At 42.6% G+C, this 27881-nt stretch overlaps 1 protein-coding gene across 2 annotated transcripts in view; it reads right to left on the reverse strand.

Moving 5' to 3' along the window:
• Positions 1–24283: 24283 nt before the first annotated feature.
• VGLL1 (vestigial like family member 1) overlaps positions 24284–27881 on the reverse strand; it is a 29475-nt gene continuing 25877 nt past the window's right edge. For both annotated transcript variants that reach the window (XM_030210501.1, XM_030210502.1), the window contains exon 4: positions 24284–26221. In XM_030210501.1, coding sequence (XP_030066361.1) covers positions 26148–26221 — 74 coding nt within the window. In that variant the 3' untranslated portion in view covers positions 24284–26147. The remainder of the gene's footprint in view (positions 26222–27881) is intronic.

Consider the following 27881-nt stretch of genomic DNA (forward strand, 5'->3'; position numbering starts at 1 on the left):
CTGAAAATGACTCACCCATCTGTAGCTCTCTGGGCTAGTGATACTAGTCTGAATATTGAGCATAGACAGTGCTATAACACTGCCACCTACTGGACCTATTCTTTTTTCACTTCACTTTAGGGGTCTTTAGATTAGCTTGAGTTATCTGCAGCAGGGCACATAGGAATAAAATGGGCCCTGCTGCAGCATTCCCCAGTGCTGTTTAAAAGGACCTGATTTGTTTTATCCTGGGGTGGGGGGGGGGGGGGGGTGTAATTAATCATAAGCTCTGTCAGATGTGTTTTACCACAAGGAACATTCTCTCTGTAGTTTTACTTTTTTGGTATTGCAATAAGTTCAACCTGAGTGTTTTAAGTAGAGATGGGCTGACAATTGCAAAAACTTCGGACATATCAATGACATATCATCATATATCACTGCATGTCATTACCAAATAAAAATGAGCTGAAAAAACATGACATTTCATGATTTGTCTGATCTAGAACAGCAGTGACTCCTGCTGGTACCTTGTGAGTTCTTTTGTATTTTTGTACATAGACTACAGACTCATACACACTCACCCAGGAAAGAAACATGATAGATACCTTTAATATGATGTCAGAGTGAACAGCTACACAGCTTCTGGTTACAGGTAGATGGTATTCATGGCAATCTAGCCTCCTGTGCATGGGGAAGGGACATGAAGGGTCTGGAGTGCAGAAACTTGCGGCTATATCTTCACACTGCACAGAGATGGAATATCAAAGCAAAAAAACAAAGAAAAATAAAAAAAGCAAAAAGCTCTAAAGATGTTCTCCTAAAACATGCCAGTGCATAGTGCAGTTATACTCTTGCTTTGCCCAGCCCAAAACAGGGCATCCAATCAAACATGCACACGTGCACAGAGTACACAGGCCAGGGTAACCTACATGTACACAGAAAAAGGAATATTTCTCTCCCCCATAGGCAGATGATCAAAAGCAAACGTGGGCGCTAGAGGCCAATAGCGCCGTACTAGTGCCCGCGTTTTCTCCTGCCCGATGATCAGAGCCGGAAAGCGTGTGTAACAATGAGCTCACTGGCTCTGAACACAAGGAGCATGTAAATGCATGCTAAACAAGCCACTACCTATTCCTCCCTAATGCTCAGCGGGCAGCACGCCAAACAAGGGTGCCGCTCCCGCAGCAAACCCTACGCCAGCTAAGAGCTGGCATTAGGGTTTGCCTGGGCATTGTGGAGGAATGGGGAGACCTTGTTCAGCATTCATCTGCATGCTCACAGGTCCCCCCCCCCCCCCGCCGCACATAAAAGGGGCTAGAGGTCCAGCGCTCCCTGATGTAACATTTATTGAGTCAATACCAGGGTAACTGAAATCACTCATTTATTCATTGTTGCCCAGTTTGCCAGCTTTCCTAATTTCTGTAAACTTGGTTTATCTCTAGGCTTCTCTAGGGTTTTATTTGATGTACAACCTGCCTCCAAAGGAAAGCTAAGAGTGAAAGGTACCAGATATTTCTCAAAACAAGTACAGTAAACAAAACTGGTATATCTGTAGACAAAGAATGTGTTATATGTTATAGAATTTCCAGCTACAAATAAGACAGAGCAATCAAACTGTGTATGTCAAAATAGCTCTCAGAAATAATAACTGTAATAGAAGTAATCACACCAACAAGAAAATAAAGCAAAACAGTTTCTGTTATAATTTTTATTTTTTTTCACACAAGCAGATTTGCCAGTAGCAGCTAAGTGGATACAATGAGATAATATTGACTCCCATCAGTAGGCCTTCTGCATTATAGATAACTAGTAAAAAAGGCCCGTTTCTGACACAAATGAAACGGGCGTTAGCAAGGTTTTCCTCGGCTCCCCTGCAGCCACCCATGTCCAGCGACCCTCCTCTCTCCCCTGCTCCCCTGCAGCCACCCATGTCCAGCGACCCTCCTCTCTCCCCTGCCTCCCCTCCAGCCACCCATGTCCAGCGACCCTCCTCTCTCCCCTGCCTCCCCTCCAGCCACCCATGTCCAGCGACCCTCCTCTCTCCCCTGCCCCCCTGCAGCCACCCATGTCCAGCGACCCTCCTCTCTCCCCTGCCCCCCCTCCAGCCACCCGTGTCCAGCGACCCTCCTCTAGACATGGATCAGCTGTGAGGCATGTTTTTTTCCCCCGGGTTCTGAAGTTGACATCATAATGGCTACGGTAATGTCAGCCTGATCTACGGAGCCTAGCAGACCAACTTGGAATGAGCCATGGTCCCAGGCAAGTCAGAATGTTGGAGGTGAGAATTATTATATAGGATGTCGTCTTTCTGCTTTGCTGCCCTATGGCAGTGACTCATTAAAGAGGAATAAGATTCACTGTTCACTATCAGGGCACCTAGACTTATGCACCTCATGACCATTAGAGGTGCCAATAATTGGCAGGTTTGCATGTATGCGCACTAGGCCCAGTTGTATGAGGTACTGTAGCACCTACTGTATGTACCCAAATATAAACCCATTCAAATATAAACCAAGATAACATTTATCCCCTAAAAAAGGGGGAAAATGTTAACTCAAATATAAACTGAGGGTAGGTCCTGGAAGGGGCTTCATCTGTTCGGTAGGAAGAGGATGGAGCTAGAAAGGAAGGAAGTGGAAGCTCTTTCTTTTCGGGGGAGGCAAGCAGTAGTGGTGGTGAAGGAGGGACACCGCAGGGGAGGGAGAGAATAGGAGGAATGCCAGATCCAGGAGGAGTGATGGTAGGCCTGAGATGCAATATTTTATGCCTTTTTGGCCCAAAAATCTTGGTTTATATTTAAGTTTATATATGGTAAGTGCTATAGTTGGTAAGTGCAAAGGGGGGCATAGATGTAGGTGGAGGGTAGGCAGGATATAGGTGCATTACCAAGTGATGTGCACAGCTTACAGAATACTCACATTGCATGGTACACGTAGACATACCAACTTATGCCAACCATTGGCCTGCATAAGTTTATTGATATTTACTATCCCACCATGTGGGCAATCCATCTAGGTGGCTTACAATCTATATAAAGAGGGGTAGAAAACGAGATTCTACATAAGACAGATAGCAGTAGTGGAAGGGGGGCATTAGTGATGATAGGAATGAGGTAGGGGATGACCAGAAGGTAAGCTCGATTGTCTTGAATTGGGAGCCACTGTGGGGCCCTTCAGCACATAAAAGGGGGATCAGCAAAAAACATCATTAAAAAGGTAGGATTTAAATTGGGTGAGAAATTTTGTAGATGGAAGTTTAAGGTCAGCAAATTCTAAAGATGAGTTCCTTGCACACTCAAGGTGTATGTGTGGGGGTGGGGGGGGGGGGGGGGGGTGCAGGGTCTGGTTCCTGCAGCAGTGTCTGAAAGAAAAGAACTCTAAAGCTTTGAGTCCACAGAGCCAGACCATTCCAGAACCAAAGAGGAAGAGGAAGAAGTCTGACTGCCAGAAGATGCTCTAAACTGAAGCAAAGAGAAGATGAGTTGAGAGAAGGGCAGAAGAAAGCTTCCCCCTGTAGGGAGAAAAGGGACTCTAGACGACAGCAAGAGGAAATTTGAAAGTTAAAAGTTATAGCACAATGATTTAAGCTTAATGAAAACAGTTGGCGTGATAACAATTGTCTTTAATGGCACAATACTGTGGTATTTAAGTTTGATACTAATACTAAGGCTGTGAAACTTGTTTCTATTTTCTAGTGCCTCGTTGTTTTATTTTAGCCTACTTTCACTATTCCACCTCAGGAAAGCCAAGAAAATCTAATAAATACTACCTTTAGCTAGGGTAAGGGTAATGGGATTTGAAGTACGGCCTTTCTGGATATCACTTCCCCTTCCTCAGCCTCCCCTCAAAATGTTTATTTCTCCCCCTTTTTCAATGCCAGCCCATGTCCCCTACCACTGGGAAAACCTTACATGGTTGTTCCTACATATAAGAAACTAAAAAGAACTTGCTCTAATTGGCTATGAGGATTATCTGTGCTATTATCAAGAGATATATCATAAATGATTTTAACAAAGGGCCTCAATAGCCAAGGGTACCAACTCAGTGGACACACCTGATGAGGCTTCTATCATGGGCCAACCACCATCTCCGAAAAAAACCTACAGAATGAAATAACCAAAACAGTCTGTAGTAAAAATGGAGTGGGGTAATAATACGTCAATACTCAGTTGACTATAGGCACAGATAATTTTTTTTTGTTACATTTGTACCCCATGCTTTCCCACTCATGGCAGGCTCAATGCGGTAGGTAATGGAGAGTTAAGTGACTTGCCCAGAGTCAGAAGGATCTGCCTGTGCCAGGAATTGAACTCAGTTCCTCAAGACCAAAGTCCACCACCCTAACCACTAGGCCACTCCTCCACAAATAAGCCTAATGAGTATAATATATGTCAGAAGAATAAAAATGTTCAAGAAAGGAGACTAAATATAAATCTAGAATCATTTCGACATCTAATTCTGCAAGATTTTGATAAAATCGCTAAAAATGCGAATAAGTTTAAACAATTTAATTTAACACTTGAAGAACACAAAGCTCTTATTTCTCTCAAGTCTAAGTCAGAAATAGTCATCAGGAGGGCAGATAAAGGGGGAGCCATAGTGATTCTAGACACAGATAAATATAAAGCTGAGATTCTTAGGCAACTTTACAATCCCACTGATTATGTGGCATTAGCCAGAGATCCTACTAGCCAGTTACAGCAACATATTTTTTCCTTAACCAGTAAAGCTTATGCTGAAGGTATACTGACGCAAAAGGAATATAATTTTCTTAATACCACTCATCCTAAAATTCCAGTAATCTATATTTTGCCCAAGATCCATAAGACATTAGTCGATCCACCAGGAAGACCAATTATTTCCAGCAGAGGCTCCGTCTTAGAGCCGCTCTCTATGTTTGTTGACTGTTTTTTGCAACCATTCGTCATAGAAGGTGAATCGTATATAAAGGACACAACAGAGTTTCTACAGAAATTAGAAGCCAATAGTCACCTTGCAGAGAAAACTTTGATGGCTACTTTAGACGTTACCTCACTATATACTGTCATTCCACAAGATGAGGCACTAGAAGTATTGAAAGTCTTTCTAGACAGAAGAAGATCTAGTAGAGTCACTACCTCTTTCATTATATCTCTAGCCACGTTAGCCATGAAAAAGAATTATTTTCAATTTGAAGACACCATATTTCAACAAATATCGGGCGTTGCGATGGGAGCCACGATGGCTCCCTCAGTAGCAAATTTATTCATGAGAGCATTTGAATTGAAATATGTTTATACCTCACGTGCATACGATAAGGTTAGTTTATGGGTAAGATATATTGACGATATCTTTCTATTATGGAATGGTGACATTAACACATTAACTCAATTTGTAGAAGATTTAAATCAATGCCATCCACGTATCCACTTTGTTATGCATGCAAATTTAAGTAGTATTTCATTTCTTGATGTTCAGGTTTTAAATACAGGGAAAAACTTCAAGACTACAGTTTTTCACAAGACAACAGATAGGAATACTTTTCTTGCTTATGGCAGCTGTCATCCTAGTACACTCAAGAACAGTTTACCCTTTTCACAGTTTTTAAGATATCGTAGGGTCTGTTCAGATGACCATGAATTTCGACATCAATCAAAAGATTTGACTGCTAGATTACTACGACGTGGATACCCTGAACAAGTCGTACACACAGCATATAGAAGAGCGAAATATAATCATAGAGAATCACTTCTAACGCCTAGAGTTACCCCAAAGGATGTAGATGAAGATGTTTTCACTTTTGTGACACAATATACTGCAAGTACACCTCAAGTAGTCAAAAGTATCAAGAAATATTGGCCTTTAATTCAATCACATTCCATCTTCAGGGGGTCTCGTGTACGAATAGCATATAACAGAGGCAGAAATTTGAAAGAATCCTTATGCCCAGCAGTGCTTCCCATCGATGATTCTATTCAGACATCTAATGCCTATGGGCACTTTAAATGTGGTAACTGCAGTTTTTGTGACATTATGGATGAAACAATGATTTTTGTTAATCCAGTTGACCATAAGATTTATAAACTAACATCGTTGTCAACTTGTACATCTGAGAACGTAATATATACCTTAAGATGTCCCTGCGATAAAATCTATGTAGGACAGACATCTCGGATGTTAACTACATGATTAATTGAACACAGGAGTGCGATACACACTGAAAAGATTGGTTCGCCATTGGTTACACATTGTAAACGAAAAGCACATGAATTTAAAGATTTTAAATGTGTTATTTTGCAAAGCATCCGGAGATCTCCGAGAGGGGGAGATCTCCGACGCTTGTTGCTACAATTTGAGCAGAGGTGGATTTATCGATTGCATTCTCTAGAACCTGTAGGGCTCAATTCAAAAGTTGAATGGTGCCATTTCTTCTAAAACTGTCGTGAGTGGTAGTACACCTTTAAAGCTTTAAGTACTGCTATACATTGATTGGTTACTCCACGGCACAGCATCTGACGTCACTCAGTATAAATTGGAGCCATTTTGAAGTAATCGCAATGCCAAGTGCAGGAGACTATTGCTACAGCGATTTTCATGTGAGTGGGCAAGTTTGTTAAAATCAGTCGAACATTGCTTTACAAATATAGTGATGAATAATTAGAATTTTTCTCTTTTTTAGAAGACTAGCGCTATCTAAGCCCTGAAGCAGTTTTTTACGAAACGCTGGCCACGTTGGCTTGGAGTGCCGTAAGAAGAGTGTTTGAAGTCTTCTAGCGTCACAGATAAGTGTTTATTTTACACTTAGTTCCAATATTTTGTGAAGTAACAATTGAAAGGAACCATCATATCTGTCACTATTGTGGAAATATTAAATAGGAGGTTTTTTCAGAGCCAATGATGAACAGAGGATCAATTTAAGATCCGTTTTAGCTCCAATAGACAGATATATTGTCCAGGAGCTCTGTGAGGCTCTTTTTCCTCCATATTATAATTCCAGCGTAATACACTGATTTTTTGTATCATTCTAGTGTAAGGAAAGTGTAGTATTTTGATATTTTTTGTGACTAAATATAAAGAGCCAATGACAAAGGGAGTACTTAGCTTCAAACCCGGAAAGAAAAAAGTCCACATCCGAGAGGCGCCTCCAAAAATTCTTTGACGAAATGGTCTTACATATAAAAAGTCTCACTAAGTCTCTTTTGATTTGTCTCTCTCTCGACAGTCATAGAATTCTCACTGTTTCATTACTTCTTCAGGAGAGGATATGCAAAAAAAGCGAACATCTTCCGCATTTTTTTACTACAGACTGTTTTGGTTATTTCATTCTGTAGGTTTTTTTTTTTGGAGATGGTGGTTGGTCCATGATAGAAGCCTCATCAGGTGTGTCCACTGAGTTGGTACCCTTGGCTATTGAGGCCCTTTGTTAAAATCATTTATGATATATCTCTTGATAATAGCACAGATCATCCTCATAGCCAATTAGAGCAAGTTCTTTTTAGTTTCTTATTTGTTTGCTCTAAGCAGATTTGTTAATTTTTTAAAATTTGTTCCTACATGAAGGGATGTGCCTTAGTGCCTTGCCTTGTGTGACGGTTGGTGCCCAGTGGTGCTAGTCCAAGTGGCCAATCCTGCCTTGCTCCTGTGTATTAACACTACCCCCAAATCCCAGTGTTCCAGACAAACCATCTAGTTGGCCTAATGGTTACCTTAGCCCTTCATAAATTGATCATAGCAATACTGTGCGAATAATAGTCAGTCATCCAATTAGTGGGACTGAGAGTGACCCCTGAGGTGGGTATAAAACAGTATTTTTGTTGTCTGTGCCTAAACACTTATAATCTCCATATTTCTCTTCCCATGTGCACAGAGCAAAGAAATAGGATCCCTGGCGATTGGGTTAAAATTCTCTGGGAAGGCACAAAGAACCTACACTTGAGGTTTGTATGGATTTAAGTAAAAAATAAATATCAATTTAATCAGCACTCCCCAGGCAAGTAATAATGTATAAAAGCAGGGCAATAAAAATAATAAGACATGCAATCCACAAGAATAAAGTAAAATGATGACAAAAGGTTTCACAATTGCTCACAGTTCTAGTGACTTGGTTTCCTTCCTTGTAAGTTGTCACTCCTGATCTCCTCCACCTCTCCTTAGAGTCTCTCTTCTCCTCACTCGTACCTATTAGTTGATGGGGACCTCCAGCAGCTCCAATCTCCATTCCTTTTCAGTCTTTCCATGCAGTTTACATATAGAGCCTGAAGTAGACCTTAGCTGTCTCTTTTCCTCCTTCACGCTCTTTGTGCAGTCACTCCACACGCTGGCAAGTCCCCCTCCTTATTAGAGACTTTTCTCCTCACAAACCAAGATACCTAGAATCCCTCAGAATTAAGGCAAGTAGGACACACCCAAGAATTGGGTCCCATCTCCTCTCACTTCAGGTTTTCTGGATGGACTCTCTCACTCATTCTTTGGCTCCATTCATCTTCCACTTCCCGGGATGTGGAACAATGTAGCAGCTTCATTTGTTTCTGAAAAATCCTACCTTATGATCTCCTACTCTCTCCTTCTACTGGCACTCTATGCTCCTGAACTTATGCTAAGGTTTTTGGCTAAGCTCTTGACTTATTGCTTCCTTCTCTTAAGGAAATGGACCCACTCCTGGCCCTTCCCTTCAACTTCTGCTCCTTGGCCTCTGTGATAGAGGACCAAGGTCCTTCATGGGCCCTTGGGTGGGAAGACCTATCCTTCCCCTCCTTGGACTGCTGTTAGGGAAGGAAGGCCCTGGGCACCTCTTTGTATTCACTTTGACATTGCCTCCAGTTTTGCAGAACACCTACCACTGGGGTTTCCCCAGACTAGCCCACTCCCTCATTACTTTGTGGTAATACTTTGTAAAACGGACCCATCATGCTACAAATATAAAATCAAATAACTAAAACTACAAGTATAGTTTAGTCATAATAATATAATAGAAACAATGCAGAGTCAATTAACTCAAAGCAATAGGTAACCAGCTCAGTTCATAATTTGTAAAAAATCACCATGCTGCTATCTGGATAAGAAGTGCTGGCTGGAGTTATTCATTCACAAAACAGGAAAAAGTAGAGGCTGAACAAAGGATGAAGGAGATGTTATGGAGAAATATTTTATTGATGCTGATATTGCTCCAGTGTTGGATTCGTCCTTTGGCCAGCCTCTACTTTTTCCTGTTTGGTCCTCCTGATGTAGAGTTTTTCCCTGTTCTTGTTTTGTTATCCATTGACATTCATCTACACTATCTGGATAGTGCCGCTAAATATCTTATAGACTGCTTTTAGCTCTATTCAGATAGTGTCAGGCTGGTCTGTGGGCAGAGCAGCAAATTGTGTGGATCACAATGATATCCAGAGCCACTATCCAGATAACTACTTGGATAACTTAGGATAGCAAAAAGGCTGGATATCGCCACTATGCAGTTAATGCCACTGGTCACTGCTCTATCTGGATATTCAGTGCCAGCCACTATTTAGGAGCTGGCACTGATTAACCAGATTTTTAAAAACCATTGTAGCTGGTATTCAAAAACCACAATTTGATGGCTGAGTATTGTCCTGACAGTCCTTTGCAAAATCACACAGCTACCATTTAAGTCTGTATACCCCTTCACTGTGATATCCCCGAAAGGAGATTAAAAAGTATCTTAGTAAACTAAACACCTTCCTCCAGACAACCAACACACCGAGACATTCTTAAACCCCTGTACCTAACACTCATTCATTTGCAAACTCACTGTTATGACTCTGCCCCGGTATCATGCTCTCAGTCATCTCGCCCCCTGGTGGTCAGACCTGGTGGTCGCAATGGACTGTCTGTGGTTTTCCCGGTTCCAGAAGTCATGCCGGTCCGGTCCGGATTTTCTAGCCTGCCAGTTGGTCTCAAGACTTTTTGGAACTAAGCTGTTTCCGTACCTGGTGAACTCCCTGGCTGTTGGCCTTTATTAACCACCTGGAAGTTTCCCTAGTTTGCCTTGCAACAGAGGTCCTCAGAGATGTGTCTTCTGCGATTGTTTGTTGCTGTGCTTCCCTTGCTACTTTCAGTTTCTGCCTTTGAACCTTGTGCCTGGACTTGGACTTAGACTTTGCTTGCCGCCTGCCTTTGAACCTTTTGCCTGGACCTGGACTTTGACTTTGCTTGCCGCCTGCCTTTGAACCTTTGCCTGGACCTGGACTTTGACTTTGCTTGCCGCCTGCCTTTGAACCTTTGCCTGGATCTGGACCTTGACTTTATTTTGCCTGCCCATGGTTCTGCTGGGTTTGTGGGCTATCTTCCTGCTCTCTGCTGTGGCTTCTGTTCCGGTGGGTGTTCCTCCTGCTGCTGCCATCCTCGGCAGTAGCCCAAGGGCTCACTATCCAGTGTTTCATGTGAAGCGTGACATTCACAGCCTACACACCCCATATACATTTACAGCCCCATACAAACACTTCCAAGTCATGTATCCAGGGCCACCAAAAGACAAAAGCAGGCCTGGGGCAAAGAGTCTTAGGGGGCCCCCAACCTGCTGCACCATCAGTCAGGAAACTTAGGGGCGTAGCCAGCAGCCCAAGGGGGGGGGGGAGGACACTGGGGCTGCCCACTGGGGGAGGATTCTGGTACCACTCATTCCTTTCTGCTCTCTCCCCCCCAACTGTAGGGCGTACACAGAGGTAACAACTTGTTGGTGGGGATGCCTAAGCCCCGCCAGCCAAATAGCTCCGTGGTCCAAACCTCCTCTGGTATGAGGAAGTCAGCGTATGCTTTCTAACCACTGACGCCAGCACTCCTCGCAAATGCTCAGTTCATGTGCACAGACTGAGCATGCTCAGAATGCTGCCGTCAGCTGCTGGAAGCATGCTGCTGACTTCCGAACACCAGGGGAGGTTTGGGCTTCGGAGCTATTTGGCTGGTGGGGCTTGGGCATCCCTGGCAGTCATTCAAAGTACTGCAGTTGTGCAGGTCCGAGCCCAAAGTGGAGGGGCTACCACTGGGTCAGTCGGGTCCCACTTCAAGGCCGGGCCCAAGGAATCTTGTCCCCCCCCCCCCCCACTTCAGCTGGCCTGCATGTGTCTGCATGCTTTCCCTACTTCCTAAAAAAAATGTAGGCAAAATCATACACATATACATCCATTCAGCACTTGTTCCTTAAATCTTGATTGACTGTACAAAGAACTTGCCTTTAGTTTAGCCACCCATTTATTTATCCCAACTGACTCTGTACCACCCATCTTTTCCCCATCTATATATTTGCATTTAGCCCCTCAGTTTATGGTACTGTGGAAAAGCATTAGTATCATAGCAATGTTATTTGTATGCTTATGTTATTGTATGCTTATTAAATATTCCATCACTATTATGCTAACACTGTATTATATTTCTGGTATTTGAATTTCAGTGCTGTTAAATGTGTATATTTTCGATCCTGTTTCATGGTAGTCTTATTATTAGGTTTCAATTTGCTGTTTTCAAGTTTCCTCTTTCATTGTATTTATGTTTATACTTGTTCGTTTTACTATTGTTATGCTGTTAACAAAATTGTAAGTTTGATGTTAAACTGTACCCACTGTACACCGCCTTGGGTGGATCTCTTCATAAAGACGGTTAATAAATAAATAAATAAGACTAAATATTGTTTGCCTGTTAGAAGTGTGTTGGGTTTACTTACGGCCAAACGACAAAGCACAATGGGCCTCCAAGAGTAAGTTTGTAGCCAAACTTTAATGAGGGACCCGACACGGGCCATGTTCCAGTGGAATGCCTCAATCAGGGGTCACCAGTCTCAGTAACACAGTCAGGGTGGTGTCCTGTGGTGTCCCTGAGACTCCATTTCAGGATCTGGAGCCTTGGCAGTGTTTTTTTCAACATTTTGAAAGGACAGACTACATTGCTCTCACCTTTTTGTGTGGTGGTATTGCCTGCTGGCACAGAAAGAATAGAGGATACCACCCTGACTGTATTACTGAGATTGACGACCCCTGAGGCAGATGTTCTGCTGAAACACAGCCCGTGTCAGGTCCCTCATTAAAGTTTGGCTACAAATGCACTCTTGGAGGTCCATTGTGCTTTGTTATTTGGCTTTGTTTTCTGTGCCTCGGATTCCCTCTTCTTTGTTGCTTTGGGTTTACTTACAGCTCAGGAATCAAAAGAAGAAAAAAATCTTTGCGATCATAGGTGACTAACCCAGTTTAGAAGGGACAGTTTCTAGCTAAAACATCACACCTGCAGAGAAATTCTGAATTGGAAACCCCAGGAAACCAGACTTTGCACTCTAGTTGAGAGTGGGTTGTGATAGAGTTTTGATAGCACAGGAAGAGCAAAATAACACCTGTAGACAAATAAATGCATGAACTTTTCACAGAATCTTCCCATTTAAGAATCTGAAGAAGTTCCCAGCAGTAAGGATGTAACACCAAGCAAACACAATTGGCATTGGGCCACACTTCAAACTTAATGCAAGGCTCTGCTCATGATGGCAGTAGCTAATAACATGTAGAACTGTTCACTTACTTTAATGGTAAAGTGAACTAGAAGGCTTTTTTTTTTTTAAATGGCAAGCTGAGGGGAAGGACCTAGTGACTCAGTAGTTCTGGGTAGGAGGACATCTGAATGTGAGCCTCCTCCCAGACTGCCAGAGGCTTGCAGGTGGTGGGAGGTGAGGACTGTGGTCATTACTCTTTCGTGTGCCCATCTGATGATTATTTCATGCAGTTTGAGTGAAATGTTCCTAATAGACCTTCTAGCTTTGCTGCTAATAAAAAGGAGGTTTCCAGAATCAGGATTTGCAGACAGGAGGGTGTAAACGTGAATTAAATGTCCTGTACAGATTAGTAATATTGTAGCCCTGTGGTGTTACTGACTCAGACTCTCACTTCCCACACCCCCCCCCCCTCCAAAAAAAAAAACACCAGGTTTTCTGGCCTGTGGCATTTCTCTCTATACTTGCTTGCCCAGTTTTTGCACCATATCTATCCGTAATCCTTGCAATTTCCCACAAATGGAATATACTGAATAGTAATAATAATAATAATTCAATAAATAACAGTCCACATTCATATTAGGAACTTTGCTATTTATTTCTTAGTTTCTTGGGTTTCTTATTGGCTGCTGTTTCTGGAGCCCAAAAGGGATGTGCATTCATTTAAAAATGAATAGTAAATAATAACAAATGGGGCCATTTTCATTCATTCTTTCTTGGCCAGGGGTTCTCAACCCAGTCCTTGGAACATGCCCAGCCAATCTGCTTTTTAAGGATATCCACACTGCAATGCATGTGATAGATTTCTGTACAACTTAGGTAGTGGATGTATCTTGTGCATATTCATTGTGGATATCATGAAAACCAGATTGGGTTGCTGCCCAGAGGACTGGATTGAGAACCCCTGCTCCAAACAAACCAAATGAAAATCTGTTTGTATTCACTGTCATGGTTTGTGGAGGATCAAGAAAATGGCACTTGCTTTTGCTTAGTTCGCGTTATGCTCAGTGGCGGTCAAGCAAGCAAACCTTGTGAGTAGAGACTTGTAGCTGAAGCCACCCAGTCAAAACAGAGGCTATTGAATATGAGTAATGCATTTGATATACTGCCTTTCTGTGGTATAACCAAAGCGGTTTACATATAGGTATGCTCCGACCTACATGTTAGACCTTATTGACCTACCACCCAGGAATGCTAAAAGATCGGCACGCACATTCCTAAATCTTCACTTCCCCAGCTGTAAAGGTCTAAAATATAGACTAATACATGCATCCAGCTTTTCATACTTAAGTTCACAAATGTGGAATGCTTTACCAATGGACCTGAAAATAATTCACAACCTAATTAACTTCTGTAAGGCACTGAAGACACATCTCTTTAATAAGACATACCACAATGACTTATAATTGGAATTGTAATTCACCATCATCTACTTAACAATAGGATTACTCTCTTCATATACAGTATTGTTTAATTTTAAAAAGCAACCCATGTTAATATGTGATACCATTTGTATATTTTCCCTTTTTTACCCGACTGTTCATTTAGCATTTGTGTTCTATATATATTACCAATTGTATATGTATTCTGAAATGACATTAAGTAATGATGGAAAAATTGTAAGCCATATTGAGCCTGCAAATAGGTGGGAAAATGTGGGATACAAATGCAACAAATAAATAAATAAATGAATGATAAATATAGGTACTTTTATGTCCCTAGTTGGCTCACAATTTTTGTACCTGGAGCAGGTGTCACAAGGAGCCACTGGGGGACGTGAACCCAGTTCCCCTGGTTCTCACCCCACTGTACTAACCATTAGAAGTCAAAGGGTCAAAGGAACTGCTTCCTCTAATCTGAGTGGAGTCTCCAACTACATTGCTGCCAGTGTGTGTTGGGGGGAGGGGTGCTTCAGCACTGTGTTTTACATATCTAGAGACAGATAAGTTTCCTATAATCCTACAGAGCTTGCCTGCCCCATGTTATTGAAACTGTGATACTGAAATAGCACCACCCAGTGGCAGAACTATAGCTGGAGGACTCCAGCTCAGCTTAGAGGGAGCAGTAGTCAAACATACAACTGCTCCTCCACTTATCTACTGGACAGCAGAAAATGACACACAGGGCCTGATATTCAGCCGGCAACAGGCAGTGCTTTGACTGCCTGCCAGCGGTGTTAAACCTGGATATTCAATGCCAGGCCATTTCCAGAGACCGGCATTGAATATCTGGCATTTTTTTGGCCATTAAAACACTTCTTACCTGGTTAAACTGATATTCAGTGGCTGACAGCTTAAGTTATAACGATTAAAGAAAGGACCGCTATTTACGCAATCTGATTTAACCACTACGTTTATCCAGTCTGGCACTGAATATCTGTGCCTAACTGATTAACTTTTGCTGAATATTTGCGGTTAGCTGCAAAACACTATTTAACCAGTCAGCGGCTGTTTCTGACCAGTTAAGTAGCGCTGAATATCAGGGGGATAGTGTTTTAGAAGCCTATTGGAACATTTGGTTTCCAATCAAGAACATACCCATAATAGTCTAATAGGCTTCTCTAGGACCATGTCTCACCGTCTGCTGCCTAGAAGATAACCATTCACTGGCTTTCAGCTTGACCATGAGGTTCCAGTGACTTCAGCCATAAACCTTCTGTGCCTGCTCCTGAGGTTCTTTGGTTTGATCACCAGTGACCCTGACAGCCAGTCAAAGTGGACCCAATTTAGGACGGGACAAAAGAAACAAGACTTATCTGAGCTACCATATTAAAACATTTTGTCAAGCAACCAAACAAGCCTATCCAAGCCTGATTGCCTTCAAATCCCATGGAAGATACTGTTAACATGAAATTGAGATCAGCACCATTTTCTTTCCATTTCTTTCCTGGATTTCAGAGGAAGATAAGCTTATGTTAGGAAGTTGAAGACTTCAGAGGGAAAATAAAGGTGAAATTTACCAGGTTTAGAGAAATAAGGGAATAAGGCTTCAGTTACAAAAGGGCAAGGCACTGATTGTGTGTCAAAGAAAAGGTCATATTCTGTGATGCTGAGCAGACAGAGTCCATAAGGAGAACCTCACTTTGCCATCTTAAAGGGCTGGGCCCTGCATGCTTAACAGGGAGGGTGTGATGCACTCAGTGCTGTTAAAAACCACAAGAAGGGAGACAAGCCAGATAGGCCCAGGAAAGGAAAGAACCACCCTCCAGTGTATGCAGCTACTATATATAAGTAAGATAAAAGAAGATTCCCCAAGGTAGAAAAAGAGCCCTATCTGAACAGTAGAAAACTCTGAACCTTTGTGGGTTGGCAGGAATACTGCCCTTTCTTGTTTGATAATGCCAAGCTTAAGCTGTTTCCCAGTGCACACTATCACATGCACTGTTATGTAAATCACCTGTTTACAGGGGTAAAAATTGAATGTGAGGTTTTGATTATTTTTTTGCCATTTTATATGATAACATTTTCTATTACAATTATTTGCTGCAAATCAATATGCACTTTAACTTGTTCTGTAAGCCAACATGCCATAAAGGATGTTCTGCAAACAGATTTAGGTTAGGTATTTCTACCATCTAGTGGTGTTTCTAGGTATACGGTTGGATAAAGTGTCATTGCCATGCTAATTCACTTCAGTGTGCACAAATGAAGGTCAATTTTTTAAAAAGCAAGTTGACATACAGGCTCTAAGCATTGCACAAAGGCATGTTTCATTGACAGTGTGTGGTTAGGGTGCATCTGTATATGAATGAGCAGAAAGAGGGTTTAGGACTAGTAACTGAATAACCTAGTCAGTGACTGGGGAAGTTATGACTGGATGGTGGGACTGAGTGAGTAGTGGATGGTTACCAGTGAGAGGGATCAGAATGAGTAAAGGGAGGGTTATCAGCGGTGGTGGGATCATTGGGTAGGTGGGTGGTTATCATTAGCAGGTGGGGATGAGTGAACAAGTGAAGGGATAGGGTTATGTACGGCAGAGAAGGTGAGTGTCAGTAGATGAGAGCTTATGGATGATGTGCTAACTGACTGAGCAGATGGAGCAGCTATGGCAGCACAGGGAGAGAGAGAGGATGGTAAGTTATCAGTGAGTCCAGGTTGGGGGTAACTAATATTGCTACAGGGATGGTTTGAGCACTCTCCTTTCCCTTCTCATTTCCTTTTCTTACCTTCCTCTTTCCCCTTCTATCACTTTCACTCCCATCCCCTTAACTTCCCCCTCTCTTTCTCCCAAACCTCCACCACCAGTTAATATTAACCTTGGTGGTGCATCTGCCGGTGGATCCTGCAGTTCTTCACAAGCTGGGGTGTGGGAACTCCGCCAGCACTTTAAATCCGCATCACTACATTCCCTGTCTAGCTAAGCATTGCACATATACAAAGAAAGCTAAGGTCTCAAAACTTTCAGATAACACGCATTCAGCTTCTGAATTTGGAGATGTTCAGTTCATGGAAACTTCAGATGATGAGCTGTCTTTCAATGTTCTTACTTGAAGATGTTTGGTGGGATGAGAAGTCTGCTGTTGAAATCTTGATTTTTCTCAGGCGACTGCTGGCCATGGATGCTATGCTGGCTGAAATAACAGTGCCAGAGTCCCATGCCTTGATTTTCTCAAGTGATAGCTCTAGTATGGGTTGTGGGTCTGCAGAGGGTCATTCTTTTTTTAAGGCATCTATATACACTTGGTGGATTATGGGCCTTCCCAGTCTGGTGGCTTTTAGAAAGGTTAGAAGGCTGTCTCCATGGCTGGTGGGCCTCAGGCCTAGCTGAGAACTGGCAGCTTTGGATGACCCTGCTTCACTTCTGCACCTCTCACCCCTCTGCCTCTCCCTTACCTACCTCAACTGTCATCATTGGGCCTCACTCCTTGCAGATTCAATGGCTTTAAGATAAGGATAGTGGTTGCAGTCGTGATGGAGCTTTCTAGGGGAAGAACGAGACCCTCCCTGGCACTAACTCCGCTAATCCTGGTGGTTTGAGTGCATGGCTCTCTTGGCTGGATCCCTGCTGGATGATTTTTCAGGTCCTGCTCTCAGCTTTCTGAGGCACCTCTGGTGGTTTTTCAGTGCCTTGGGAGTCAGAAGATTCCTCTGACTCAAAGAAATCCTCCTAACACTTGTGGCATCTTATCAGCAGCTGAATCGGCTCCTCACAGTAGCAACACCAATCTTTTATGTCCCAGTATTAAGCAGTGGATTTTACTGTGCCAATTCAGTCCTTATTCTTTTAGTTGCCAATTAATGTAACCCTTTTGGTGGGTATAGCATCATAGGGCTGGATTCTATAAATGGCACTCAAAATTACACACCAGAAAAAATCAGCACTAAGTGCTATTCTGTAAAGGGCTTGCTCTCTTTATAGAATAGTGCTTAAGTGCAAATCTTGTGCCCAGTGGCGTTCCTAGGTCGGCTGCTACCCAGGGCGGATCGTCGCTGCGCACCCGTCCGTCCCCCCAGGGTGCAGCACGACACCCCCCCCCAGCGCGACACCCCCCTCCCCGGCGCATCAAGCCCCCCCATCCCCCGGGTGCATTCTTGGCTGCTGGAGGGTGCAGAGAGCAGCTGTGCGCCTGTCGGCTCCACTGGCTCCCTGCTCTAGAACAGGAAGTAACCTGTTCCGGGGCAGAGGGAGCAGGGAACCCGCGGAGCCGACAGGTGCATGGCTGCTCTTTGCACCCCTCCAGCAGCGTGCACCCAGGGCGGACCGCCCCCACCGCCCCGGCCTTGCTACACCACTGCTTGTGCCTAACTTTGGGTGCCAGTCTTACGTCTGCTGAAATCTGGGGTAAATGCTGGCCCCCAAGTTAGGCTCAGTTACCCAGTATTCTAGAACTACACATTCAAACTTTCAGAATGTCCCTGACATGCCCATGCTCCTCCCATGGCCACACCCCATTTTGAAATACACATTATGGGTTAGGCAGACTGCCTTATAGAATAGCACACAGGCAGATGCATTTGCAAATATTGAGTGCCAATTAACATTAATAATTGGTTATTAGCCCCCATATTGATTTCATTGCGCTCTTTAAGCATTTTATTTGCACACACACCTCAGGTGTGCAAATCTGGGCACCATATATAGAAACCAGGGGATACTGTATATTTATATTGGACTGATTAGAGCAATGCAAGAAGGCTGACACAGCATCCACTCACTCCAGTCTCTCTCTTAAGTTTAAAAAAAAATGTCCACACTGTATGGGTCGATGCTACTGCAACTCAGCCAATAAAATACCTAGAATAGGAGGTAACACAATTCCTTTGTAATCTTCTTCTTTTATATATTTATAGTCTCAAGGAAAAGGTAGGAGATGCTTTTATTTTGGGCACAGTTCTTCTCCAGCTGGATTACTTAGAATTTCTTATCTCTCTCCATTCCTTCTGCTCTTCATAGGCAGTGTTGGAGGACAGAGTCCCAATACCTGTGCTCCATGAAAGGAATCCAGTAGCTTGGTATTCTTTCAGGCTGGCTTCCCATACCTTACTTCTCTCTATTTTTCACCAATAAAGAGTTTGCTGCAGCTTTGAGGTTAATAGTGATAGTTAACCCTCTAGCATGGTTCTTGTGCCATGGCCTGGGGCTGTAAGCCAAAGCCAAAGACCCTCCCCTGGTCTGGGTATTTATAAAAGCCTTATTTTCCCTCCACCTTGTCAGTTAGGAAGATACAACCTCTACTCTGGAAGTTGCCAGGATTATAAAAAGGTCAAAGCTGCTTTTATTCTGGTAGAGTGATGAAAGTTCTGGTACTGCTGGGCAGACAGAACTTTAACTATCACTATTAACATGGAGTGACCTAGTGGTTAGCGTTGTGGACTTTGGTCCTGGGGAACTGGGTTCAATTCCCACTGCAGGCACATGCAGTTCCTTGTGACTCTGGGCAAGTCACTTAACCCTCCATTGCCCCAGGTATAACTAAGTACCTGTATATAATATGTAAGCCACATTGAACCTGTTATGAGTGGGAAATCACAGGGTACAAATGTAACAAAAATAAAATAAATTATTGATCTCTACATGGGTAAGCACTATATCGTAGTCACAAAAATATCATTTCATACTGCCACTGATGTATACAGCACTGTAGTAGCGTAGCCAGGAACTTTTTACAGAGGGTGTGTCTCCCCACCCCCCCATGCTGACCCCCGCCACTTCCCCCCACCCCCACCCTAAAGTCCCTGGCATCTTCACCCGACAGTGGCAGTCATAGAATGCCTGTGGCCTATTCTGGGATTCCCTCCCTGAACCATCCCATCCTGAGGGGAGGGATGGCTCAGGGAGGAAGTCCCGGAGCAGGCCGCAGGCAGCCTATGACTAGCGTTGCTGGGTGAAGATGCAAAGTTGATTTTAAGGGGGGGGCTGGGTCTGACAGGGGGTGCATACGCCATGATGCACCTACCCTAAATACACCACTGCAGCACATTCCAGGATAATTTATGTTAAAGACCTTCTGATCCGAATTTGAGCCCACTAAGGTAGCTAACTTGTTCGAGGTCACATGAGGGGTGTATAGAGAAATCAAAACAAGGTCTCCAGGCTAATGTTATTGCAACAAGCTCTATAAGCAGAGAGAAAGGGACACAGGGAAGAGATGCTGGTCATAGAGAGAACATAGGAACAGGGACACAGAGAAGAGATGCGGGACACAGGGGGAAGGATAGGAACATAGAGGGTTGATGCTGGACAGAGGAGGAAGGGATAGAGACACTGAGAGGGCAGGTGCTGAACATGGGGGGAGAATAGGGACAGGGGTACAGAGAGACGATGCTGGACTGAATGGATAGGGACACAGAGGAAAGATGGATGATGGACATAGAAAGAGAAGAAATGTCAAAAGGACAGGAGACCCTGGGAAGAGTTAAGAAAAAAACTAAAAAAAAGTAGAAAAGAGACACAGAGACTAAAGCAATGCTCAGACAACAAAGGTAGATAAAAGTATTTTCCCTGAATTTATTAATTGTAATAAGAGAGGAAAAGGCCTCAGAAGTCTACAATATGCAAACATTCATACAGCACCCTGCAGTCATAGATTTCAATCATTGACCACAAAAACCTCTCCCTCCCTATCATATATACTCAATTTTAATTCTGTATTCATCATCTATACAATTCTTTATTTTCTATTTTTCAAAATCATAAAAGCAGCACACTTATATCATTGACTGTTCTTTATCATCTGACACAGCTTAGTAAACAGCACCCAAAGTGACATGTCAAATGCTACAAGGGCAATCATTGGTACAGTGAGATCTGAATCCCAGTTTCCCTGGTTTAAAATTTACATCCCTTTGCTCTAACCCAGAGGTTTTCAACCTAGTCCTCGGAGCACACCTAGCCAGTCAGGGTTTTTAGGATATCCCCACAATGGGGATATTCTGAAAACCCTCACTGGCTAGATGTGCCCCGAGGACTAGGTTGAACAATTCTGCTCTAACTATATGCTAAAGGCCCATTATTTTAAGATTGCTTTTGCCCTTACAGATTAGTGGGGTTGTTGCTGGGACAGTTACCTGTTTTTACTGTTTAACTTTTGGTTGGTTTGATTTTCGTTTTATATGTGTGGCTCTTGTATGTGTGGACTTTCCTATCAATTCTTATAGCCCCTTTCTTTTAACATTGATTTTATATTGTGTTCTTGAAAAAGCCAAGCGATATAGAAAATCTAATAAACTACACGCTACATGTATGCTTTATTTAGGCATTATGGATTATATTTTATTTACCATGGCACAAAGCAGGAAAGTGACCTTGGGGTGATTTCAGGGTAGTAGAATGGCAGTGGCCAGAGCCAGAAAGATGGTAGGCTGGTTAGGAAGAGGTATTATTTGTAATATAAGGAAAGTGATTATGCCATTATATAGATGTGGTGAGACCTCACCTGGAAATATTATATTCAGTTCTGATGGTCTTATTTCTGGAAGGTTTGGGAACCACTGTACTAGTAGAAATGTAGCCTAGGTCTGTCTGGTAGGTATGTAAGGCTTTACTAATGAGCAGTGGTCACAGTGGCCTGGGTAACCGTATAGGTTGTTAGAAAGCTTTGTAGATAGGAAGGAGGGGGTGCTCGATGTGAATGACATGATCTCATGTCTCATTTATCCAACACAGTAAAGAATGTTTTCTGTACACCGCCTAGATTTGGAGACAGTGTGGGATAAAAGATTTTTTTAAATAAAATAAAGATAACCAGACTCATCCTGGAGAAGGAGATAAGTTAGAAGCAGTCACTGCCTATGGCTAGTAGTTGGGATATACATGCTTTTTTTTTGCCATTGTTTAATGTGTTACTGTTAGGTTACTATCCTGCTTATAATCGAACGAGAAAAACGCCCAAGTTCCGACCTAAATCGGGAGATGGGCGTTTTTCTCACAAAAACAAATAAAGCGGTATAATCGAAAGCCGAACTTTGGACGCTTTCAACTGCACTCCGTCGCGGATGCGGACAAAGTTGACGGGGGCGTGTCGGAGGCGTGGTGAAGGCGGAACTGGGGCGTGGTTATCACCCGAACAGAGATGGGCGCCTTTCGCCGATAATGGATACGTTTGTAGCTAGAATTTAGGGCACTTTTCCTGGACCCTGTTTTTTCACGAATAAGGCCCCAAAAAGTGCCCTAAATGACCAGATGACCGCCAGAGGGAGTCGGGGATGACCTCCCCTGACTCCCCCAGTGGTCACTAACCCCCTCCCACCACAAAAAAACGATGTTTCACAACTTTTTACTTTCACCCTCAAATGTCATACCCTCCTCCCAAGCAGCAGTATGCAGGTCCCTGGAGCAGTTGTTAGGGGGTGCAGTGGACGTCAGGCAGGTGGACCCAGGCCCATCCCCCCCCTACCTGTTACAATTGTGCTGCTTAATGCTTAGTCGTCCAACCCCCCCAAACTCACTGTACCCACATGTAGGTGCCCCCTTCACCTCTTAGGGCTATAGTAATGGTGTAAACTTGTGGGCAGTAGGTTTTGAGGGGGATTTGGGGGGCTCAACACCCAAGGGAAGGGTGCTATGCACCTGGGAGCTCTTTTACCTTTTTTTTTGTTTTTGTAAAAGTGCCCCCTAGGGTGCCCGGTTGGTGTCCTGGCATGTGAGGGGGACCAGTGCACTATGAATCCTGGCCCCTCCCACGAACAAATGCCTTGGATTTATTCGTTTTTGAGCTGGGCGATTTCATTTTCCATTATCGCTGAAAAGCAAAAACGCCCAGCTCACACCTTGGCGAATAACACATGGGCGTCTATTTTTTTTGAAAATACGGTTCACTCCGCCCCTTCACGGACCCGTTCTCGGAGATAAACGCCCATGGAGATAGGCGTTTCTGGTCGATTATGCCCCTCCATGTAAACTTTCATGAAATCAAATATTTTATGGGAAATATGGAAACCCTGATGTATGGTCATAAGCTCTACTATGAAACAGTATAAAGCTACATAATTTACATTATATTCTCAATACTACTATATCTGTTTTCATAAATATATACTACAGTTTTATAATTAGCATAATATTTTTTTTGTTACATTTGTACCCTGCGCTTTCCCACTCATGGCAGGCTCAATGCGGCTTACATGGGGCAATGGAGGGTTAAGTGACTTTGCCCAGAGTCACAAGGAGCTGCTTGTGCCTGAAGTGGGAATCAAACTCAGTTCCCCAGGACCAGAGTCCACCACTCTAACCACTAGGCCACTCCTCCATTGTTGCTACTATTTGAGATTCTACATGGAATGTTGCTGCTATTCCACTAGCAACATTCCATGTAGAAGTCAGCCCTTGCAGATCACCAATGTGGCCGCGCAGGCTTCTGCTTCTGTGAGTCTGACGTCCTGCACGTACGTGCAGGACGTCAGACTCACAGAACAGAAGCCTGCGCAGCCTTCTACATGGAATGTTGCTAGTGGAATAGCAACATTCCACGTAGAATCTCCAATAGTAGCAACATTCCATGTAGAATCTCCAATAGTATCTATTTTATTTTTGTTACATTTGTACCCTGCGCTTTCCCACTCATGGCAGGCTCAATGCGGCTTACATGGGGCAATGGAGGGTTAAGTGACTTGCCCAGAGTCACAAGGAGCTGCCTGTGCCTGAAGTGGAAATCAAACTCAGTTCCTCAGGACAAAGTCCACCACCCTAACCACTAGGCCACTCCTTGTTTTATCTAACAATTCATAGCTGAAGACCAGGCAGCAAAAGGAAGAGGCATATTTAATCCATCACCTAAAAGTATACTGCAGATACACAGTATATCTCTCATAAATGAACATAGCTATTTGTGTAGTTTTCGCAGGCATATTTGGGAGATTTCTAAACTTTTTTTTGCCTTTGAATTCTGTCTCCTAGCAACAAATGTTACTCTCAGTGTTTATAATGATAGCAAAACAGGTTATGTGTGTGGAAGGGGATGGTTTCCGCTTATTTATCATTCACAAACACTGTTGTATTTAATTCTCATTTTCTAGATTTTCTTTTAGCTACATAATACACAAGTTCTTTTGCCTTATATTTAAGTTTCTTATATCATGCATAGGTGGATCTACAGAAGGGTGAAGCTCTTTGATTAGGAAGTTTTTCTCCCAGGCAACGACTCCATCGAGGTCCTTGGCTTTCTGAACTTATTTCAGGTCTATGACACACACACACACACACACACACACACACACACACACACACACACACACACACACACACACACACACACACACACACACACACACACACACACACACACACACACACACACACACACACACACACACACACACACACACACACACACACACACACACACACACACACACACACACACACACACACACACACACACACACACACACACACACACTGCCAATTGGACTGAGATCATTCAAGGTGGTTAACTTTACATAAAACAAACGAAACCAACAGTCATACCAAGTAAATACCTTATATATGAGTAATCATAATCGGTATAAATAATACCCGTATGTCTGTTTGTAGAATTCTGTGTGTCAAATTGTGTTTGTATTGTTTGTTTTCATACTTGTGTCATTTTGCTCTTTCATACGGGGCTCTAGGGATTTGAAATTGGAAGAACTCATCGAAAGCATAATATCCCTGAATTATTGTGAGGAATTTGTTCTTATAACACATTTACAGCAAAGGTTTAATCCTTTACAAGAAAAACACTATTGCACTCATTTTTCTAATGCAATTACTGCACAATTTTGTTTGCAATATTCTTATATTGTACATTGATCACAAGTGATGATAAATAATGAGTAGTAAGTCCCCACCCCCAGGCAACATGCAACAGATTCGAGACCATAAAATCAGAGAAAAACCTATGTTAAGAAATGCTAAATAAAACCTGGTAAGTATGAATGAAACAGACCAAGCAGAAGAACAGTGCTTGTTCAGACAGCTCTAAAAGAAACAGTGAAACCTCGAAAATATATGCCTTTTTAAATAACTAAATGCAGCTCTGAATATATTTTTCAAAAAGGTCACTTGGGGGCTAATGTACTAAATAGTAATGCATTGTTATTAATGCAACATTTTAACAAGGGTAAAGAGGATTATTAGTGTGCTTTGACAGTAATGCAAAATCCATGCCAAGTAGGTAATAGAAGCATGTTTATGCAAAACAGTTCACTATCTACTATTGCATGGAAAAACAGCACATGTTAAAATGCACAAAAGCTAATACAGATCTGTGCAAGAAAACTGATTACACCTTGATAAGATGTAATTTTTTTTGTGATAAATTCTACATTAACACACTAAGGGCTAGGTTTACTAAGTGGCGTTAAACACTAACGCACCCATGGAAATGTATAGGCGCGTTAGCGTTTAATACACCTTAAATTTACAGGCGTGTTAAAAACGCTAACGCACCTTAGTAAACATACCCCTAAGTTATTGTAAAACTCATTTGCATATCATTAAAATGACCCACTAACATGCATTAATGCTGTTCTTTAGCTCTTGACATTTTGGACTGTTGGGCAGACTGGATGGACCGTGCAGGTCTTTCTCTGCCGTCATCTACTATGTTACTCACGTTACTATGATACAAAAATATATACAATTTATAAGATACTGATTTCCAAATCAGTTTCACATGAAAAAAATACACTAGTGTGTTACAAATGTCTTTCACTGGAATGACAGGAAAAAAAACACAGAAAATGTGGTTGACCACATTTTTGTTAGGAAACTGTTCTGCTAAAATTCAAGGTGGCACATTGTCATGCCTCAGCAGGTGCTCTCCTGCAACAGTTGGCCGAATCCATTTTGAGCAGAAATAGCAGCAGAAAAATGGTGTCGGTGCATCTTTTCCTTTCCATGGCAATTGGGGGATATGATCACATTGTTGATAACTTTGAGGCTGCTGACACATCAAACAGAATTCAAACCTCTCTGGGGAAGTCAGATATCCGGGATATTCACAGTGAATATGCTTGAGATCAATACATTGGACACCCACTACATGCCAATCCTTGTAGATATCCTGAAAACCTGGCCTGTGTGCAACCCTCAAGGACCGAACTTGATCAAGCCTGGTCTATGGCTTATTATTTAATTAGAGGGTCCATTGCAATTCAAAGGCCCTCACCTGTGATACAGGTATGTCAAAAATCACGAAAGAAGGGTGATTTCACAGCTAACAGAACGGGGTAAAATGCCCAAAGACAAATTTCACTCTTCCAAAATAAATTAAGAATGTCCATTTAATAAAAGAACAAATCTTTTCTTCTATCCTGTGAATTGAATACATCCTTTCTTTGGTCCTGAGAATGAATACCTGAAAGAAATTGTAATTCAGAAATATTAGAAAAGAGTGGGAAAGAGCTTTGAAAGCAGTGTTAGCTTTTTGTCTGAGACACTTGGATATTCAAACTGTGTTTCATATTTGTGATGCAAACTAGAAATATTCCAATACTTTTTCTTTAATGTTATGACAAGTTACTGAATCACCACTGAGTATCATTAGGCCCGTGATTCCAGCTAACCCGTGATACCTGAAAGTTCTTAACATATAGTGAAATTAAACTACTACATTAAAATGTAAGACCGTCATGGCTGTACTGTTGACAGTAGGGTTATATATTCTACGTTAGTGTTTCATAAAACCAGAGGTGGTGGAACTTCTTGCTTGGGAGGGCCAAACAAACCAAATTCTGTGCATGTCCCTCTCATCCTTCTTGGATGCTGATCCTCTGTGGGGCCAAAAATTGGTACGGCAAATTGCCCCTGCAGCCCACACTGTTCCTCTGCTCTGCTTTTTGCCATAATCCGGATTATAGGTCATCATAGTCACAGCCTTTGGTGAATCTTTCATAAAGGCAGTTCATAAAACCCAATAGATGAAGTGAAATAAGATGTACAGATGTTGCCAAGAAAAAAAGAAGAAAATAGGTTGTATGGGGAGAAAAATACTAAGCTACATTTTGTTTTGTCAGGCTTGCAACGTGTTATGTAGAACACTGGCATCTATACAGAAACACAGAAACATGAGGGCAGATAAAGGCCATATGACCCATCCAGTCTGCCCATCCACTGTAACCCCTAATTCTTCCTGTTCCTAAGCGATCCCACATGCTTATCCCATGCCTTTTTAAACTCTGGAACAGTCCTCGACTCCACCACCTCCACCGGGAGGCCATTCCACGCCTCCACCACCCTTTCAATGAAAACCTCCATTACCCTGCGTGTTCTAGACTGAAGTATAAAACCATGTATGCTTCCACCTTTACCTACATCAGTGAAAGCGGCTCAGGATCATCTGACTTTTAGGAAGTCACTTAAGACCTGCTTATTTGAGCAAGCGAACCCCAAAGATCCTGTCCAGCCTCACTAACCTCAGGACACTGCCCTTATGGACTGACCCATTTCTTTCTCCTTACCTCTCCGCCCTGCTTATCCCTTTCCAATTATTGTACCCGCCTATTTGTTATTTAAATGTTGTAAGCCACATTGACCTGCCAGCGGTGGGAAATTGTGGGATATAAGTGCTGTAAAATAAATAATAATAAATAATACTTCCTCAGGTTACTCCTAAGCCTATTCCCTCTTAACTTTGTCGTATGCTCCCTCATTCCAGAGCTCTCCTTCATTTGAAAAAGGCTCTCTTCCTGTACATAAATGCCCTTGAGATATTTAAACATATGGAGTAGGATGGGTCAGCTAGGCACTGACTTGACTGACTTTTATGCAAAGGACCCTGCTGCAGATAAAAAATGACAATGGTGTCAGCACATACTAACCATTAGTAAACAACCTTCTATATGCTTTATGCGAGGGCAATTTCATAAGAGGAGCATTGTATGAGCACATTTTCAGATGTTTATTTTAGGTCAGTTTTATAAAGACAAGTAGGCACCTACTTGTCTTTATATAAAATATAGTGTAAGTGACACAGACATTTACACCTGCTCTGGAGCTAGATTAGCATATTTTATAAT

The sequence above is a fragment of the Microcaecilia unicolor genome, chromosome 7, assembly GCF_901765095.1.
Source record: "Microcaecilia unicolor chromosome 7, aMicUni1.1, whole genome shotgun sequence".
NCBI classification, from domain to species: domain Eukaryota; kingdom Metazoa; phylum Chordata; class Amphibia; order Gymnophiona; family Siphonopidae; genus Microcaecilia; species Microcaecilia unicolor.